Source organism: Xyrauchen texanus, chromosome 6 (assembly GCF_025860055.1).
Source record: "Xyrauchen texanus isolate HMW12.3.18 chromosome 6, RBS_HiC_50CHRs, whole genome shotgun sequence".
Taxonomy (NCBI): domain Eukaryota; kingdom Metazoa; phylum Chordata; class Actinopteri; order Cypriniformes; family Catostomidae; genus Xyrauchen; species Xyrauchen texanus.
In genome coordinates, this window is record NC_068281.1 from 3,648,474 (window position 1) to 3,670,647 (window position 22,174).

Sequence of the window (22,174 nt, forward strand, 5' to 3'; positions counted from 1 at the left end):
GTGTATCTTATGTATATTGTGTATATTGCATATCATATAAGTGAACAGTGTATAATGCGTTGCTTTGGACACAGCAAAGCAGCCATGTAACTCCGCCCCTTCAGCTACATTCGGCAAGCCGCGAGTGCTGTGTGCATGAAGTGTCCAACGTTCCACACTTGTAGAAGTGCATTATCCAGGTACTAGTAGTACATGTCTTTTTGTAAAAATGTTTGTGTTAAAATACAACTTGCACTACTTCCACTAAATATAATGAAGAATAGTGCACAAGTGTGCGGTTTGGGATGCACCTATAGCCAGTGTTGGGCTGTAACGGAGTACATGTAACAGTGTGACGTATTCAGAACACAAAAATGAAGTAACTTATTCCCAAACTTTATCAAGCAAATTTTCATTTTGGTTTTCAAATGTTGTTTTCCCCCTCACAGATCTTCCACATGACCTATGACCTGGCGAGTGCAGTGATGAGGATAATTAACTTGATCGCGATGATGTTGTTGCTGTGTCACTGGGACGGGTGTCTACAGTTCCTGGTGCCCATGCTGCAAGACTTCCCCTCAGACTGCTGGGTATCCCTCAACAAGATGGTGGTACGTTATTCATTCATATCATCAAGATGAATGCACTTTCTTTAATATTCATGATAACAAAGACGCTTTGAACGAGGCTGTCTTCCGAGCTAGCACATTGCTTGTTATTGCAGAACAATACAGCGCCCTGCAGATCCAATGTTAACAGAGTAAACTTCCAATTTACATTTACATTTACAATTATCCAAAGCGACTTACAGTGCACTTATTACAGGGACAATCCCCCCAGAGCAACCTGGAGTTAAGTGCCTTGCTCAAGGACACAATGGTGGTGGTTGTGGGGAGCAAACCAGCAACCTTCTGATTACCAGTTATGTGCTTTAGCCCACTACGCCACCACCACACCTAGATGTCTCTCGGAGAACGTGGCTTATTGTGGCCATGTAAATGTAGAAGCAGGGTTCTGATTGGTGTTTGAAGAGTGTGCGTGCGTGGAACAGACCGGGACAAATGTTATAGGATGGAGCCCAACAACACAACGTCAACACAGCTGAAAGAATTCAACATTTCTGCTAGTACAGTGGGAAAATCACATACACTATTAACTATACCCGTTCATTAACACCAATGGAAAATATCGACTGTCCCTAACGTCTCTGTATATGCGCTCATACATTAGGGGAATCCCGGAGATTTATGTAAGAGGGTGTGGCAGGGTGGAGGGCGGGGCTGGGTTGTGATTCCGCCCACCCCTAATCAGGCTAATTAGCCCTGTTGCACTGCCATCTTCGGTCGGCTTTTATCCCTCTCGAGGGCTTATTAGCCTGAATAGGGGTGGGGTGTGCAGAATCACGACCTGGCTCCACCCTCCGCCCTGCCACAGAGGGCAAACCCCACTACTGCATCACAACTCAGGTGCAGGTCACGATAGAAAGTGAAGGAAGCGAACAGAACAACAACTTTGGAATGTCTGAAATTAAAGCGAATCAACAGAGAATAAAATAGTGAAGAACCTCACCTGGTCCCTCAACACCAGCTCTATTACCAAGAAAGCCTAGCAGCGTCTCTACCTTCTTCGAAGGCTGAGGAAAGCACATCTCCCACCCCCCATCCTCACTACATTCTATAGAGGGACTATTGAGAGCATCCTGAGCAGCTGCATCACTGCCTGGTTTGGGACTTGCACCATGAAGTGCAAAAGCCCTGAAGCCCAAAGGATAGTGAGGACAGCTGAGAAGATCATCGGGGTCTCTCATTCCTCCATCAAAGACATTTACAAAAATCAGTCCAGCAGTGGTGAGCACCTACTGACAGTGGTCTAAGGAGGGACAAACCACAAACTGGCGACTGGGTGTTGGGTGCCCGAGGCTCATTGATGCGCGAGGGCAATGAAGGCTGTCCTGTCTGAACCGAACTGTCAGAAGGTATGGCTACTGTGGTACAAGCCACAGAAAATGTTAATGATGTTTACAAGAGGAATGTATCATAATACACAGAACATGGCACCATGCTGCGTATGGGGCTGCGTAGCCGCAGACCGGTCAGAGTGCCCATGATGACCTCTGTCCACTGCCAAAAGCAGCTACAATGGGCACGAGAGTGTTGTAACTAGACCTTGGAGCAGTGAAAGAAGGTTGCCTGGTCCAACGAGTCCCACTTTCTTTTATGTCCCGTGGACGGCCATGTACGTGTGCGCCGTTTACCTGGGGAAGTAATGGTACCAGGATACACTGTAGGAAGATGTCAAGCTGGTGAGTGTGATGCTCTGGGCAATGTTCTGCTGGGAAACCCTGGGTCCGGCCATTCATGTGGACGTCAATTTGACACGTGCCACCTACCTAAAAATCATTGCTGATCAGGTACGCCCCTTCATGGCAACGGTATTCCCTGATGGCAGTGGCCTCTTTCAGCAGGATAATGTGCCCTGCCACACTGCAGAAATTGTTCGGGAATGGTTTGAGGAACATGATGAAGAGTTCCAGGTGTTGACTTGGCCTCCAAATTCCGGCTTCCTAATAATGAATGAAAGCTTCATAACGTTTGTACGGTAAGTATTTGAACTATTGGTCTGTTAAAGCTGCTCAACGAAAGATGTTTTAGTTAAAAATTATCAAATTTGCCATTATTTATTGAGTACATAAACATTCAGTGTTCAAATCAATGTCCTTACCCCGATTCACTACGGTAAGCCTATAAAAATGATTTGTATTTTGAGCTGTCGGGTTCAATTTGGCACGAAATCGCTGGCTTATGTCGTTCATCCTTGCATCATTATGCACACACTGGAAAGAAGCACCGGCTGTCTCATGTTCGGGCTGGAGAAACTATACGCTGTTCAGCTCAGTTCAGGAACACTCACACATTTGCAGTCCAGATGGATGTTTATCTGTTGTCCGTTTGGCGAAGTTGTTTACCTGCTATAATGCTTGGATATGTTTTCTGATAGGGTTGTTGAAGCTTATATTGGTTATCATGCTCGTATGAATTGAACATTACTCGTGTGTTAACCGATCGCGATGTATCTACATTGTCCGGTGAAGTTACTGTAACATGTTTAATATGTATGACTTCTGAAATCATATGTATGACGTCCAGGTGTCCCTAGGAGAATTGGTGCTGTTTTGAAGGCAAAGGTGGTCACATCAAATATTGATTTAGCTTTTTTATGTTTACTGGACTTTGTATGACATTAAGTGATAAATGAAAACTATTTATGTCATCATTTTTGAATCCTCACTATGCAACATTTTTCACAAGTGCCTAAAACCTTTGCACAGTACTGTATATATTTTTTATTTTTTATCCGCTTTTCTCCCAATTTGGAATGCCTAATTCCCACTGCTTAGTAGGTCCTCATGGTGGCGTGGTTACTCACCTCAATCCTGATGGCGGAGGACAAGACTCCGTTGCCTCTGCTTCTGAGACAGTCAATCTGTGCATTTCATCATGTGACTTGATGTGCATGACACCACCGAGGCTCACAGCATGTGGAGGCTCATGCTACTCTCGGTGATCCACGCACAACCACGTGCCCCATTGAGAGCGAAAACCACTAATCGCGACCACAAGGAGGTTACCCCATGTGACTCTACCCTCCTTAGCAACCGGGCCAATTTGGTTGCTTAGGAGACCTGGCTGGAGTCACTCAGCACACCTTGGATTCATACTCACCACTCAGGGGTGGTAGTCAGCATCAATACTCGCTGAGCTACCCAGCTCCCAAGCATATTATTTTTACAGTTAATAAATAAGTATATTTTATCCCCTGAATCCTAGTTTTATGTTTTTGGTGTTATTGTATGCATTGCATAGACATGCTAGGCTGGACACTATAGTATAAAAATAAGTCTTCTTTTGAACTCGTATCAGCCATATCACAAATTTAACCTTGTAGTTAAATTGTAGAACAATTCAAACATGAATAGTAGTTTAAACGCTAGAATAACCCTATTAAGATATGCTGGTCTTTTTAAAAGTGATTTAGTATTGTGTCAGAAAAGAGATTATATATGTAAAGTTCTTTCAAATATGTAAATAAGAGTGTATCTTCATCAACGCAAATCATATTTCCATTTTGGGACAGCTGTGGCTCAGGTGGTCGAGCGGGTTGGCCACTAATCGCAGGGTTGGTGGTTCGATTCCCGGCCCACGTGACTCCACATGCCGAAGTGTCCTTGGGCAAGACACTGAACCCCAAGTTGCCCCCAATGGCAGGCTAGAGCCTTGCATGGCAGCTCTGCCATCATTGGTGTTTGAATGTGTGTGTGTGAATGGGTGAATGAGACTCGGTGTAATGCGCTTTTTTAATGTGAGCACAATTTGAGAAATTATTAAGATCTATTCTCATCTCACACATGAGGTTACTGGGGTCTTTTCAGGAGAAACGTGAGAATTATTGGCTCTCAAATTTATTTTACTGGTGTCCTTTGTGTTTTCATCCTCATTTCATCCAGACGGTGCATATTTATAGAGTTAGACAGCAAATATATCCCCCAAAATATAACACTCGAAAGAGTTCATCTCAATTGGGTATTCTCTCAAGTTAAGTTTTTGTTTTCCTCTGTTGTCTTTTAGTCTGGTTGAGGTTTCCAATCTGTCACTGACACTTAGTTCATCCAGCATCAGTCTACTGAAGTGTGTGTTGGTGCTCAGCTCTGGGCTCTTTGGGGTGGGTGAGAGGAGACAGGGTGATGGCAGTGGAGATAAAAGTGTATGTGTGTCTGTGCATGTAAAGGTTTAGAGATGCGCCAAAGCAGCTGTGCTCTTTGTACATCTCTCAAACAGACATGAAAGAACCTGTTTAGAGGGCCAGACACCACGCACACACATACAGAGACAAACACACCACTGATTCCAAATAACATTGGGATAGTTTATCCAAAAATGAAAGTTCTGTCATCTCACACACACGTTGTGCAATTTGCAGGGAATAACGACTTCAATTTCTGTCTGCTTCTCACACAAAGCTACCGTTTGGCTTCAGAAGACTTGTAAAATAGCACATGAGTCTTATGAAATATAAAAAAAAAATAAAAATACCTAGACATAGTGCACTGAAACTTGAGGCACGTTTTTAACAGTTGAAGTTCTTTTTCACTTAACACAGCCTCTTAAAATTAGACCACCCCCTTTGTCCAAAACCTAGAACACCCTATTCTCAGTGATATCTGGGACATGTAAGGTGTACTTAAAAAATTATATCTCTTACAGCAACTTTTAGAACACTTTTATGGTATTAAGCAATTTGTAAACACTGTTTTAAAAGGATCTAAACTCGCTTAATTAATTAATTAGTTAATTACTCTGCTCAGTTTAACACTTTTACCATATATAAACCCATTCCACAGATTTTTCCTCAATATCAGCACACAAAATGCCAAAAAAAAAAAAAGGAAAAGGAAAAAAAGTGCAGATTCTGTCTGGGTGTTCGGGCACTGTCGCTCTGGATACAGAGGGTTCGTGATGATGTCACACATGACATTATGGTCACCATCCCTCTAGAGATCAGAGAGCGAGACATGGCAGTGGGCTAGAAAGAGAAAAGAGAGGAATTATGTAAACATATGCAGATTTTACATGAGCGCAAGAACAAATCTGACAAAGGGTGTTTCTCAATCCGCTCCCTAGTTTAGTAAGTACACTACCCAGGGAGTGGAGGAGATAGATGGATGAATGATTAATGAATGAATAAATTAATGACTGACTGACAGACAGACAGACAGACAGATAGATAGATAGATGGAGATTGAAAGACAGAGATTGATAGATAGATTTGGAATAAGGAGCTTATATATGTACTGTATATTCTGCTCAATAGTGGTGCCGTGACCCAGATGGGTGCGAGGTTTAGGGGAGTGAGTGTAACAGGAGCCAGCTGGTACATGTTAGCTGTGCGGTATGTGTAAACTTCACTCCCCTGACCTCAAGAGGCGCACTAGCGACTGATGCTAGAGGCTGTAGCCATTAGCCTCCTCGTTAGCGTGACTGCCTCCCATGCAGGAGATGCCGCTATATATATATATATATATATATATATATATATATATATATATATATATATAGTATAAACTTAGCAACTCCTTCATGCCAGTGGAATACAACAATGCAAAAGCTTTTCATGTTAATTCTTTATTAGTCTCAGTAGAGGAAATTGCTATGGACATTAAGGTTGCTATTACATATAAACACAATTATATCCTCATCACATATTCACATAATGTCTTCCTGTTACATCTGGAAACACAATAACAAAAGACAACATATACTGTACCTCCAATATACTTAGACCACAAAACAGGATACTAAACAATAATCACCATATACCCTCAGTACCTCAATCATTTCAGTCACCTTTCTTTATTCAACATCTTTGTCGACTATGGCACCAGAGAGAACTTGCATCTGTTTGTCTTACATTGTGGTGGCACACCTTCTGTCTAGGGACAGTAGTTCAACAAATGTGCAAATGAGCAAATTTACTAATGTTAACAATGAACATTAGTCAGATATACGGTACGATTAATACACTAAAAGTGCTTGTGTTCGGTTAAATTATTAGTAATATTAATAACGTTTTATTTAGCATCAAGGCCATTTTAATACATCCAGATATTATTATAGTTAATACTATTCTTATCTACATTGTAGCATTTGGTTACATTATATTTTGTATTTTTTCAGACCTGATTAACGTCATAAATATCTAACATCCACCCCTCCCGCACGTTTGGCTTCTAGCTGGTGAGGAGGATTTTCAGACAGGTGCATAAGTGAGATGAGCCGATGGGCAGGGAGGTAGGCTATAGAACAGGGAGTGATAGTGTTACTTACTAGGACCATTTATTTCTAATGAAAGGAGCGAATGGTCACGTCATTTAGTGTTTATGGCGCCAGCATCAGCCCCTGACTCCACAACATCTGCACAAGGGATGACACGAAACAAATAATGTTCAGCTAAAATTCGAATGAAGATTGAAATGTATGCATTTGTAACTGTATCAGATGTTATTAATAAAACAACAGGAACTTGCCCAGAGCCCCTGTTAATTTCCGATTTGTTCATCTGCATCAATTGGTTTAACAATAATAATAAGTGAACAAAAGTGTTCATGAATTTCCCACATAATAAACATAGAATTTGCAGTAATGATTAAAAATATGGGTGTAGAGCGGAGGAGGGCGGGGCCAGGCTGGAACAGCACATGCCCGGTCCCCAATCAGCCTGATGGGGGTTCGCGAGGGATAAAGGTGGCCGAGGACGACCGATCGAGATGCCCTGTGTGTGTTTGTGTGTGTCTTTTTATTTAATGACATATTATATATATTGTTAAGCCGGTTCTCGCCTCCTCCTTGCCCATCTAAACCCCCTTACACTGGTGCCAAAACCTGGGAGGGAGGAGGGATGCCCTTCATAGAGTCCTCGACACTTCCGTCCACCCAGGGGAGCGCCACTGCCATCCGTGAGGCAAGGAGGGTTGGGACTCCCTGACCACCTGGATCGATGGAGTCGCTGCCATCCGCTGGGGGACGGAGTAGCCAGACCGCCCAGATGTGGGGAACGGCCGCCGTCCGTGAGGCGAGGAGGGTTGGGACTCCCCAAACACCTGGAGCGATGGAGTCGCTGCCAGGGGCGAAGGAGTGTCCCAACATACCACCAGAAAAGTGGAGGGGCGTTCTGTCCACTGGGGGTCGGAGGTTGACTCCGGTCTGCCTGGGGTGGAGTGGCTGTCGTCCGCCTGAGAGGGTGGAGGAGTGATCGAGGACCTTGCAACGTGCATCAGAGAACCAGTGAATAAGCTTCTTTCTCTCTCTCTCTCTCTCGCCCTGTCGCTCCATCTTGGGCTGTCCCTTGCCTATTTTTTTGTTTTTTTTTGTTTTCCCCTCCTGTCTCCTCCCAGGTCGAGGAAGGCGGGGATGACCCGCTGGCAGACGGGCCAACAAGCTTGTAAATATAGTTGGTTTTGTAGTGCAAATGTAAACATTTATCGCCTTAGAAGTCATGCACTATAGTAAAAGTGTTTTGATGCCATGAAATTGCATTATGTGAGGAACAGGGTGTAAAGTGAGTGTTTATGCACTGATAATCTGCCGTTTTACTTGTGATTTGTATGAAAGTGAATAACATTCAAAGTTGTTGTAGCGTCTCTAGTGTTCATTTCAACAGCAAACTCACACGATACGCACAATGAGCAGTGGAAAAATAAAGCATTTTGGTGCAGACCAATCATGTCGCACGTATTTGCGTCATTAGTGATCCCTTGCTAGTGCCGGAATCTGTGTTCATGATATACTGATTCACATCAATGGTCACTTGGGGGCATTATGAGACACGGGCAAAGGAATACATGTGTGGTTTTGTCTCTGGAGAGCCGGTGCTTGTCAACTTGTATCATTAGTGAGCACATACAGGAAAAGACTATGTATCTTCAGCCTGACGCTCTAGATAGCTGGTAAAGGACATCACCTATTTTACCAGAACCACACGCATACACATCAAGGATGGATTACCGACCGAGCCAACGGGGCCAGTGCCCAGGGGCCCTTCACTACCAGGGGCAATTGACTGCACGGTGTCAACAACTTTTGGGCACGAAAACTAAATCACACCCTATCTCTGCAGCTTCCTTCTCAGCAAGGTTTATGATAACGGCTATAAATAAAGGCATACTGAGGCAACAGAGTTGCACACGCTGTGAATCATCCTTAAACAAACTTGAATATGTGTGTGTGTATGTTTGTGTGTTCCTCAGTGCTAACATAAATCTATTAGGATAGCATGAGGTAGCACACTAACTTTAGTGGACACACACAGCAGCCGTAGGGTTTCGCATAAAACACAGAGCATTCTGAGAAACTCACTCTGAACATAATGCAATTTCACTCGTGTTACACAGTGAACAGAATTTCACTAAATGTGTGTTTCTTCATCTTTGTGCAATTTCATGTCCCAGGGGTTGTTTTTACTTAAAACAAAGAGATTTTTTTATTTTTGTTATTTGAAGTTCACATGAAAATTGACATTTTAGCAGGTCTTAAGCATCCATTTTTGTCCCAGACCAAGACTTTCAATATTAAACTATACAAATCCATTACAAAAAAAATGAATTATTATATGTTTATAACTATGATCATCTAGTGAAATAAACATAAACCATTTCAATATTTAACATGTGAAAAGTATCATATTCAAAAGTTAGTGTAGCCTAGTTGACCAAGTTGACATAAGAGTCAGTGAAGAGCATGTTTGAGATAAAATTTGAAGCAAGTGAAATTTGAAGAAAACATAGTAAAATCAAGATAAATATCACATGTGAGCAGAATATTTCATTGGACATCATTTTCAATCAAATTGTGCCAAATTATTCAAAAATCATCTAAGTATCTGTTACAGGGCGGAGGGCCGGGTCGTGATTCCACACACCTGGCCCCTAATCAGGATAATCAAGCCTCAGAGAGGGATAAAAGCCGACTGGAGACTGCAGTGCGAGAGAGAGAGAGATTTACGGACAGCTGTCCGACACCTTTGTGTGTTTGTTGCTTATTAAACTATTATTTATATTGTCAAGCCGGTTCTCGCCTCCTCCTTTACATTAATCCCTTTACACTGGTGCCGAAATCTGGGAAGCAGTAGGGATGCGCCGTAGTAGAGTCCTCGCCACTACCATCCACCCCAACGGAGAAGCCGTGGCCATCTGCCGGGGGATGGAGGAGCCCGGCCGCCTGAGAGCCGAGGTATGGCCGACAGACTGCGAAGGGAGAAGGGGCTCCTAAACGACTGCCTGGAGTGGTCAGGGCCGCTGCCAGGGGTGGAGGAGACCCCTACCAGCCGCTGTAACGCGGCGGGGGCTGAGAGCGCCGACCACGAGTGGGGAGGGGCTCCTGGCCAACCGCCTTGAGCGGGAGAACCGCTGCCAGAAGGGTAGACCCCTTCTGTTTCCCGAGAACGCAGCAGGGGCGCTCCGTCCACCAGGGGCCGGAAGACTGCCTCCGATCCACCCGGAAGGCGAAGCTGTCCTCCATTAGAGGGTGGAGGAGTGGGCGAGGACCAAGCTGCGGCGTATCAGAGAACTGGCAGTGTTTTTTTTTCTCTCTCTCTCTCTCTCTCTCTTCCACTTCTGCTCCTTGTTGGCCTTTCCCACTCTTTTGAAAATGTTTTTGTTAATTTGGCACGATCGCCGTTACGGTGTGTAAGTGCCACAAACACCTTTGTGTGTTATTTATATTGTCATGCCGGTTCTCACCACCTCTTTGCCATTAATCCCTTTACAGTATAATTTAATTGTTTTTATTTAATACGCATTAAATGTTAACTATGAAATTAGCCTTGGCATGAAAAAGGAGTCAACAATTTTATTTCAAAAACGTTAAAAGTGTCATTTCGGGCAGCTGTGGCTCAGGTGGTAGAGCGGTTCGGCCACTAATCGCAGGGTTGGCGGTTAAATTCCCGGCCCACAGGACTCCACATGCTGAAGTGTCCTTGGGCAAGACACTGAACCCCAAGTTGCTCCCAATGGCAGGCTAGCGCCTTGCATGGCAGCTCTGCCGTCATTGGTGTATGAGTAAGAATGTGAATGGGTGGTTGGGACGCAGTGTAAAGTGCTTTGAATACCGCTAAGGTGCAGCGCTAAGTGCAGACCATTTACCATTTCCATCAGCGTAATTTCCAGCAGAGAATTCTGTTAAACACAATACAGAATTTGAAATATAGTATTCATTTAATATCAGTTACTTAAAAAACATTTATATTTTTCACATTCATGACTTCAACGTTTTATTAAGTCAATATCCATAAAAGTATCTTTACTTGAATTTAAGAACGACGATTGGGTGTAAAAGTTTAACCAAATGTATTTGTAATGCTCTCCTGCAGAAATGCTTTATGTCAAAACATGTCAAAAGTAAATTGGGGCAAATGACCTCTTTCTGTCATACTGAAATGATCAGAAATATAATCCTGACGAGTCCTGTTTTCTTCTGTAATTTGCTCCCCGTCTAAATATATTCATTCTGAAGAGCACAGAGGCATACAGTATCATCATTCCAGGAGGCTTTTCTGGCTGACTGCCGCATTCATTTTAGGAATAAGAAATGACGTGTTCCCATCTCTGTCAAATGTGGAGATGAATGGGTCCGTGGAAAGATGTTTGATTGTCCCTGCTGAGATTAAAAACATATATTAGACAGCATCTGGTCACTGTTTGTTTGGGCAGCGCTGCGTGTCGTCGCAGTAGAGGATATGCCGAGTGCTGTACATTCAGATAAACAGAGTTAGAACAGGCTGGCGGCCACATAGACAGTATTAAAGGCAGAATCCAAGAGGCTGATATTCGAAGAGCTTATCGGCCGCAGGGCACACTCGTCTATATGGTAAATAAATGTCTTGCTGTACTGTCTCATGCCCTATCATGACAGACCAGGGCAGGAGAGAATGAATGAATGAATGGGAGAGCGATCAATTCTTCTCAGATCCACTTTTCAATACTTCTTGTTCTTGTTATGTATCACGATAGGCCCAGTAGGAGACGCCTACCTTAGGATGACTACACATATCAGTGTGTTAGTTCATATCTAAAAATGCCAAAAATTTGTATTTTAGGAATAGGGTATGGAAAGTCCCAACAAGGTTAGGGTTAGGTAGTTAGGTCATTCCATGCCAACCAGATCCCCAGCTCAAAACTTGGTGAAAGAAATACATAAATGTACATAATGCATAAATACATAAATGATGACGAAAGCCAACATATTAAAGGCCATGAATCAATGTTTTGGAGTCAAAATGACAATTTTCATGAGTTTGGAGCAGAACTACAGGTCCAAAAATAACCTTAGAAAGGTGTCAGCATCATTATTTTATTTTACACAGAGATATGTAGGGCTATGACTAAAAATCAGTTGACTTCAGCACCCCTTGTTGCATTATAAGCCAATGGGGTCTATATCATCATTTGTTTGTGTGTTGTTTTTCCCAATTTGGGGGGCCTATAACTCCAGAATTATTAAAGATATCTAAATACCCTTTTATAATCTGATTCAGAACAAACTTTACTTTTAATATCTTCATTTTTAAGGCTCTATATGGTTAAATTCTAGAGATATAAGGCTCTCAATGTGGCTCCATGCACGAATGCTTCAATTTAACAGATTTTCAATGGTTGAAAACCAAATGTAGGTCAGATGGTATGAAGCTAGTTTTTCTTCTCCAACAATACAAAGGGCTGAAGTACAAATAATGTTGAAACTAGAAATTCACCTTTATTTATTAACATAAAAACAATGATTGATTTGAGAACCAAAAAAGACACTTTTGTACAGAATAAACGACACGCATAGCTCTTCAGTTAGTCAATACTTTTGTCCAATTTTTGGACACACCCCATTCGCATAGAATGCAACACGGGTTGCTGGAGTCAACTAATTTTAGTAACAGACTTGCCTATCTCAGTGTAAAAATGCCATCTTTCTAATGTTATTTATTTGACCTGTAGTTTTGATCCAAAATCATGAGGTGAACTTTGCAATTTCGAACCTATTTCAATTTCTACTAAATAATGGATTACTTGCTAAATATTGATTCACAGCATTTCATATTTTGGCTTTCATCATCATTTATGTTTATGTTTTCTTCAGAAAGAATATTAACAAAATCACAAATTTCAGCTGGGGATGTTTCTAAAAGTTGCTTGATTTAACATTGTATAACCTGTATGAATATGGATGTGTCTGGAATAGCATACTACCTATACTATATTTGCAGTACTTTTACATTTATGCATTTGGCAGACGCTTTTATCCAAAGCGACTTACAGTGCACTTATTACAGGGACAATCCCCCCCGGAGCAACCTGGAGTTAAGTGCCTTGCTCAAGGACACAATGGTGGTGGCCCTGGGATTCGAACCAGCAACCTTCTGATTAATAGCCCTGTGCTTTAGCCACTACGCCACCACCACTCCATATGCAGTAATTGCATAGTATAGATAGAGTTGTGTTTATGCACAAAATATTGGATGACCTACTACGTACATATACCATGTCAAAATGTGCAGTATACAACCAGAGCACACTGCAAAGAATACTGTATACCACAATGCAACGTGCTCTACTTGGCCATCCATTTTCAGCTTGATGAACGAACCAGAAGTAATGTTCATCTTGGACCACTTTTTTAATGTTTTTTGATTCAATATTTGATTGGACTGCAAAACGTTGAGACAATTTAACATAAAATGTTATTTCCGAAATAACTGAATGTCATTCGCTGAATTAAGCATGTAACTTAATGAGAACAACAATGTAGTTTCACAACAATGTAGCATACTGCTGTTGGAAACATGAATCGTTGCAATGGCATAACGTTTCGCATACTTTAAAAATATATTGGTAGTATGAAGTATATAATGCACAGTAAGCTGTATGCTAGGATTGCATTTCAAGTATAGCCAATGTAAATGCAAGTTTGCATGTCATTGACGCTATAGAATTAGTTTTACTCTATCCACAGTTTCTATTTAAGTGTCTGCAAATATAATCGTGTGTGTGTGTCCAGACCTCCAGCATGGACACTCTGCTTCTGTTTTCCAGGCTAAGTGCTCTTGACTCATGTATAATTCAGCTCCGTTCACTCCAGTGTTTTTACATCGGCCTGCTCTCTCTCTCTCTGACTTCACCTTTCTCTTTACTTATTTTAAATTTTTTCATCATTTATCTGCCTTTTTCTTCTTTCCTTCTGTGTTCCATCCCACCATGATGTCTTGGAAGAGAAAAAAACCCACTCAGGGTTTGTTTTAGCATTTACATTTACGTTTATGCATTTGGCAGACGCTTTTATCCAAAGCGACTTACAGTGAAATTATTACAGGGACAATCCCCCCCGGAGCAACCTGGAGTTAAGTGTCTTGCTCAAGGGCACAATGGTGGTGGCTGTGGGGATCGAACCAGCAACCTTCTGATTACCAGTTATGTGCTTTAGTCAGCTACGCCACAACCACTCCAAAGCAGTGCATTGCTCATTGCATACTGTGCAGTACATACAATATAGGCCTTATTGCCGTCTACGTTTTTTAAATAGTATGCTAAACAGTATGCCGTATTCAACTATGAACAGGAGTGTGCCACATTGTTGTTGTCACATGATATACTACACTGCCTATTTAATGGAGTGGTGGTGGCATAGTGGGCTAAAGCTCATAACTGGTAATCAGAAGGTTGCTGGTTCGATCCCCACAGCCACCACCATTGTGTCCTTGAGCAAGGAACTTAACTCCAGGTTGCTCCGGGGGGGATTGTCCCTGTAAGTGGCTTTGGATAAAAGCGTCTGCCAAATGCATAAATGTAATTCAGTGAGTAATGTTCAGGTATCATCTCAATTAATAATACAATAATAATCACAATACAGTGTACCATGTCAGTGTAGTACTGTAGGTCATCCAGGTATTCTGCATACAAAAAACATTTGCATACTGTGCAAGGTGCAAATACTTCATACTTTCTACTGCAAAAATAGTATGAGTAGTCCACCATTCCATGCATGCCCTTAGAAAATGTCAAAAATTTTGATCTTAATCTAAATAAATTCTATAAGATGCAGATATACAGTATATAAAGTGATCAATCCATCCATGAATTTTGAGACTTCTGGATTCACGACAGGGTGCCAGTTTCAGTTTTCTCTTTTCAGCTCACGAGTTTGAGCAGTTTGGCAGAGGACAGCAACAGTAATTAATCTTGCCTTGGGAATTAGCCGGATGTCAGCACAAGTCAGACTGCAGACGCATTTTTAAAAAGGGCACATTTAATGGCTACTTGTTTGAGACTGTTGACCGACCCCAACCACACGCTGATCTGTGTCATCGCCGGAGACGCTCTGACAGACCGCCGTACTGCAGCTTAATCTCTGTACAAGACTTTAGAAAGCTGGAGAGTTGGGACAGTTCAGTCATAATATGAATTGCATACACAATATGAAATATGTAACAAATATACCAATCAATCCAGATTATAAACGTTAGAATGACTTCTGCTGTGTTTACTATTTTTGCAGGAATCAACATATGAATGATTAGCTCTCAAATGGGTCCCAGGTGTTGTACGATGCAATTACGTGTTGTTTATGTTGTTCATTTGTCTTTCTCTGTCTCTTTCTCTCTCTACAGAATGACACGTGGAGTGAGTTGTACTCGTTTGCCGTGTTTAAAGCGATGAGTCACATGTTGTGTATTGGTTACGGCCGTCAGGCTCCGGAGAGTCTCTCTGATATCTGGTTGACGATGCTCAGCATGATTGTTGGTGCCACCTGCTACGCCGTCTTCATCGGACACGCTACGGCCCTCATCCAATCACTGGACTCCTCGCGACGCCAGTACCAGGAAAAGGTAAGAGTCACGTCTGTAGAAATACTTTGTTACTGTACTTAAGTAGATTTTTGGAATAATTACCACTTCACTTGAGTATAAATGATTGTTTTGAGTTATCTTTTACATTTACTTCCATTTAACCAAGACCATAGGCGGAGGGTGATCGCACTGCAGGGTAAGGCTACAATATCCCCCCAGGGTTTAAGGTGGGCTGCAATGGTCCGGCACCTTTGCTTGTAGGGCTCAGGTGGTAGAGCGGGTTGGCCACTAATCACAGGGTTGGTGGTTCGATTCCCGGCCCACGTGACTCCACATGCCGAAGTGTCCTCAGGCAAGACACTGAACTCCAAGTTGCTCCCAATGGCAGGCTAGAGCCTTGCATGGCAGCTCTGCCATCATTGGTGTGTGAATGTGTGTGAATGTGTGTGTGCGAATGGGTGAATGAGTCACAGTGTAAAGCACTTTGAATACCGCTAAGGTTAAAAAGGCGCTATATAATTGCAGACCATTTATCATTTATAAATCTGTTCTATTTCTTTTATGTTCTGACACGGTTTTTGTTTGTTATTTCACACATTCTGGCTCAATTCACAAGTATACTTCCTCAGACATCTTTCAAGTTCATTATGCTTCGCTCTAGTCAGTTCTGCATGCTGGTAGAGGCAGCTATTCAAGAACGGCGCGAGACTGCGCCCCCGCATACACACACGCATTGCGCTTCTCTATTGTTCTGCGGTCCAATCACTAATTCATAGAAATCGCAACATACTCTATGGAATCAACTGCTCACCCATTTCTGAGATCAATATGCAGTAGCAATTTTTCTTATTAATTTGTTTATTTTTGTTTATTCTGTATACCCTTTGAGAATGTTAAAATAGTTTTGCATGTTCAAAGGCAAGATGACGCCTTACTTCGGGCAAGAAGAAGATAAACTTGTCCCAGCTGTCATCTGATTATTATAAAATGCATAAAATAAATCTGACATCATTATTAAACATTTACATTTACATTTATGCATTTGGCAGATGCTTTTATCCAAAGCGACTTACAGTGCACTTATTACAGGGACAATCCCCCCGGAGCAACCTGGAGTTAAGTGCCTTGCTCAAGGACACAATGGTGGTGTCTGTGGGGAACGAACCAGCAACCTTCTGATTACCAGATATGTGCTTTAGCCCACTACACTACCACCACTCTTTATTAGGCTACAGCAAACAAATATGCACGATTTATTTGATTGGCATAACAGCCAATTAAATAAGGGGTAGTAAAAACTCTTTACTAACCCAGCAAAATAAAATACAAAATAAAAATAACCGAACGGAACTGTTAGGACCTGCATTCACCATTAAAAGGGGTCCCGCATCTGTCATGCAGGTGAATTCAAGTTTTGAAAGTTAAGATAAAATCCAGTGGAGAGAGTCTTCTTCAAAAGCTCTAGGAACGATGATGAATTTCTTTTCAGTCATCTTCATGTTGGTTTGTTTCATGTTTGATAGGATGCTTATTGATTTAAACATGAAAGGATGCGTAGTGGTGGTGGCGTAGTCTGCTAAAGCGCATAATTGTAATCAGAAGGTTGCTGGTTCGATCGCCACAGCCACCACCATTGTGTCCTTGAGCAAGGCACTTAACTCCAGGTTGCTCCGGGGGGGATTCTCCCTGTAATAAGTGCACTGTAAGTCACTGTGGATTAAAGCGTCTGCCTAATGCATAAATGTAAATGAATGCAATTAAATCGTAATGTTACAAATGCGGATACACTTAATGCTACTTTAGTCTAATAAATATGTATTAATGTAAGATTTGCACTACATTATTTTATATTTGTTTTAAAATGTTCAATTCTTTCAGAAATAAAGGCAATCTCCATGTCTACAGCGACTCAAGAGATTAACGTTTTAAGATGAATTTGGCCACAGCCACTGATCTAGAGTCAGCTTTCCCTTTACGCTAGCAATTATAGATTGTAAATGATGTGGGGAAACTGATCCTTGACAGTTTACTGGTGCATCTACGAGCAGTGTTTTCCAGGAGCGGCAACAAGAATTTCCGATCAATATCTAATAAGCATTAATACAAAGATCATGCCTCACTCAGCCTAATAAAAACATGACAACGCAAGATAACGTGTTAGATGAGTTATTCTCTGATTTTGGCGTCAAATTGTAAACAATCACTTAACTCTATACTCTGCTTGAAAGCTTCACTTTATTTAGTTGACCAGCTACTGGAAAGCTTCTAAAACAACCAGGCCAATTTAACTGTTACACTTGTGTAAAATCACTATGCAACAACTGCTTTATGCAGCACAATGAGCTAGTAGCTAACAGCTAGCAGTCGTGTTATTGTTTAAGGTCAGTAATGTTTGTGTCATGTTTAAGATGATGTCACGGCAGTAGAGGCGGCGCAACTATGACGATCAGTCTATAAGCCGACCCACGTTGAGGTGGCACTAAACAGCAGTGGAAATGCAAGCTCAGAAAAGTAAAGTGAGTAGAATTGAGTCGAACCGTATCGTAACGTGCAGTGGAAAAGTGACAAAAGTGTGCTGATTGATATATGTTTAATCCGTTTAAAGCTGCACTACTGAACTTTGGGCTCTCTGGCGACATCTGTGGTTGAAACCTAAAATTGCAAGAAACTTGCATAGGAACATTTTATGGGAGATGTGATTTGGCACTGCTGTTACCTGCTTTGCCTGTGATGACTCGGAGATAGTGCAGCTTTATGACTTTACCTCGATAAAAGAAACCAAGTTGTTTACATGACCTTACACATGGCTTTTAAGCATGATCATTGCAAGGTTGTGCATGTAAACACACTCTATTTGTAAAAATCAATTGTATTTCAATTTTAGATTATATCAAATATTTAGTGGGCCCTTTATATTTCATTATTATGTGGATTCCCTGGGAATCAAACCTATGGTTTTGGAGTTGTTAGCACCATGCTGTACCTGTTGAGCTACAGGAACTCAGAATATGAGCTCTATTGCCTAACCCAAAATATTCGATCAAGATAATCCAATTTAAATACAATTGCAGTAGAGAGTCTTTTAACTTAAACAATACTTACAAAGAACCCATTGAAAAAGCACTCCTAAATCCATTTAAAGTCTCTGTTGTTCCAGGCCCAGTACGGCTAATGTTTGCTCAGCTGTCACGGTTTGTTTGATGCTGTTGCTCTGTGTCAGCAACTTTCCAAATGCTGTACATTTGATTGGATTATTACTGCCAATGCAATAGATATGTGTTTGATTTTTATGGTTAAAATATGCAAATACTGCTCTGTTATGAACGTATCAGGGTAGGTTGCAATTTCTCATGCCATTGTGCAGAGTATGGGTACAGAGCCAATGAAATGCAGTTGTTTTCGCATATCCCAACTAAGCTGGGGTCAGAGCGCAGGGTCAGTCATGAAACAGTGCCCCTGGAGCAGATAGGGTGAAGGGCCTTGCTCATGGGCCCAACAGTGGTATCTGGTGTTGAACCCCTACCTTTCGTTCAGTATCCCAAAGCCTTAACTGCTAATCCACCATCCTTTTGTGCTATCTTTGGGTGTATGCACACAAACTGAGAATGTATTGGATGTAAATTAAGTGGCAAAATAGTGCAAATTGCTGTTTGTTCCTGAGAAATAGGTAATTGCGCTAAGATGTTTCAAAAGCAGGTCTGTTTTCAGCGCTAAGTCCAAACTCACCTCCTGCATTTTGCAGTTTGGTAATTCCACCAGCAGGGGGTAATAAAGTTCATGTCCAACTCTGAAAATAAAGTGGAGGTATGAAATTATGTCCCTGACAAACGGCTGTTTTTTTTTTCTTGATTTTATTTAAATTATCGTTATTGTTTATATTTACTATTGCATTTATGATCTTATTTGGTATTTTGCCACCTGTTGTTGAGGAATGATTTTTATGTCAATGCAAAAGGTGCAGGTGAAAGAAGTTGGAGAGAATAAAATATTTAGATTTGGTATATCATTTTTTTTTTTACCATTTCCTTATTTTGATTATATTTTTGTTTAGTTTGAAGTGCAATCTGAATTTAGAAATATTTTTTGTTTAATTTTTTTATTTTAATTGATCAAAATCGATAGGTAGAAGTGAAGTGCATGTCAATCACTATTAATACTAGTCATGATTTGTGTGTCAGCAATAATACTTGCATGGCTTATAAATCCTGATAGTAACATGTTCTAAGCATATAAAGTGTATGTATGTCCATATTTATTTTATTCTAATCCATTGCATACAGTCCATTTACACCAACTTCTTATGGGTGTGCTGTTTTTGTTTATATCGCCTGTGCTTGACAGGGAATGGACTATATTACATGATGCAGAATCTGCAATAACCGGAGAAGAACCTCAGAATTAAATTGCACTTGACCCAGCCCACATTTGCAATATGCATGCATTCCCTCACAATAGTTTGCATACCCTCGCAATACGTTTTGCATTCCCATAGTAACCACAAAATGTAACATGGTTTTATTACAGTATCTAGAGTTCAACTATAGGCCATTTCAAGAATGTATAAAAACAAAATGAATTGGAACAGTCCAAATTAATTTCCGGATCCTTTCAACAAAGTCTCTTTTTCAAGGTAAGTCCACTCGGCGGCCATCTTTGGTATGCTCTTGGCTAGTTTGGGCAGCTATTTCTCTATGTAAACAAGCGTCATGACAGTGCAGCTCCTATATACTTGAATGGGGAAATCGGTGATGAGGCTGCATTTTGTTTGTTGACCGTTGCCTGCCGTTGGGCATTCCAATTTCTTCCATTCTTTTTAATAGAAGTGGCCCATCTCTGCTAAATGGTCTCCGCTTTGACTAGCATGGTGTACGAACTACGAGCAAAAAGAGTAAACCCAGTTACTATTGTCCACGTAAGAATTTCAGAAAGGGACATGCTGTAACTATCCATTCTCAGTCTTTAATCTTACTATATACTTATATTTTTGTGTCCAAACACCGATTGTTTCACCTTATGATGTCACAGCCCAGGGTTGCATCTCAGTTACATCTTACAGTCCTACCAACTTTCTCCAGTATTTCACTCCTCTGTCTTTCCCTGAGTTGTCTGAGATTGTTTCTCACCTTAAGCCTTCTTGCTGCCCTTCTGATATTATTCCCTTTCGTCTCTTTAAGGAGGTCTTTGATGTCCTTTCTCCAATTGTGTTAGCTATAGTAAACTGTTCATTACACACTGGTGTTGTTCCATCTGGTTTTAAGCATGCAGTGGTACAACCACTATTGAAAAAAACAATCTTGACCCTAATGATCCTGGAAATTTCAGACCTATTTCTAAATTATCGTTTATTTCTAAAATCCTGGAAAAAGCAGTTTTCAAGCAGATTTCTTCTTTCTTGACTAATTTTAACATACAGGATAAATTCCAATCTGGTTTCAGAGCTCTACATAGTACAGAATCCGCATTACTTAAAGTTTATAATGACATTCTTACCATTGACTCTGGATCAAGTGCATCACTTATCCTCCTTGACCTTACCGCTGCCTTCGACACTATTGATCATGGTATTCTTACTGATCGCCTGGAAAATAGTGTCGGACTACAGGGCCCTGTCTTACGCTGGTTTAAATCATACCTGACAGAGAGAACATTCTCTGTTAAACTGGGTGCTAAATCATCCCCTCCAGTGGATATTAAATATGGTGTCCCTCAAGGATCAGTTCTTGGTCCCCTGTTATTTTCCCTATACATGCTGCCCCTTGGCTCAATCCTTGAAAAGCACAACTTAAGATACCATTGCTATGCTGATGATACATTACTGTATTTACCCATTTCCCCTGGTTGTACTTCAGATATCGATACTATTTTTAACTGTTTGGAAGACATTAAATCATGGATGGCAGAAAATTTCCTTCAGTTGAATACTAAGAAAACAGAGATGATTTTGTTTGGATCGTCCCCCACTTCAAAACACTGGAGTAATGCCCTTGGCCCTTGTTCATCAAATTTGCAGAATATGGTCAGAAATCTAGGTGTCATTTTTGAAAGTTCTCTTAATTTGAATAAACAAGTTAGCTCTGTTGTCAAAGGTAGTTTCTATCAGCTTAGAACAGTAGCTAAGCTGAAGCATTTTTTATCCAAGAAAGATCTTGAAACACTCATTCATGCTTTTGTTTCCTCACGCTTAGACTACTGTAATTCTCTGTATACAGGTCTAACCAAACATAATTTAAATAGACTTCAGTTAGTCCAGAATGCGGCTGCAAGACTTCTCACGGGCACTAAAAAGTATGAGCACATAACCCCAGTTTTAGCTGAGCTCCACTGGTTACCAGTGAAATTGAGAATTGATTTTAAAATTTTACTTTTCGTTTTTAAAGCTCTACAAGGTCAAGCCCCTTTGTATATTTCTGAGCTTTTGACTACTTACTCTGCCGTCAGACCACTCAGGTCTACAACCCAACAGCTACTTGCTATCCCCAAGACACGTCTTAAAACCAGAGGGGACAGAGCTTTTTCTGTAATAGCTCCTAAACTCTGGAACTCCCTCCCACTTCATATTAAGTCCTGTAATACAATTGGTAGTTTCAAGACAAATCTGAAAACACACTTTTATTCTCTTGCCTTTAATTCTTTTTGATTTTTTTTTTTTTTTTTTTTTAATGTATTTAAGGAGTCCTGTACTCATTTTTATGAATTTGTCAAGGCATATTGTTTTTGCCTTTCCTGTTTTAACCTGTGAAGCACTTTGGGTCAACTGTTGTTCGGTTAAATGTGCTATACAAATAAAATGACTTGACTTGACTTGACTCCTACA

General features: G+C 41.1%; 1 protein-coding gene across 1 annotated transcript in view; it reads left to right on the forward strand.

The window, feature by feature from the left end:
• The window catches only part of LOC127644518 (potassium/sodium hyperpolarization-activated cyclic nucleotide-gated channel 2-like), a 72,742-nt gene that overhangs the window by 21,869 nt on the left and 28,699 nt on the right, over positions 1-22,174 (forward strand). Inside the window, exons 3-4 of the mRNA XM_052127712.1 lie at positions 429-590; positions 15,181-15,399. Coding sequence (XP_051983672.1) covers positions 429-590; positions 15,181-15,399 — 381 coding nt within the window. The remainder of the gene's footprint in view (positions 1-428; positions 591-15,180; positions 15,400-22,174) is intronic.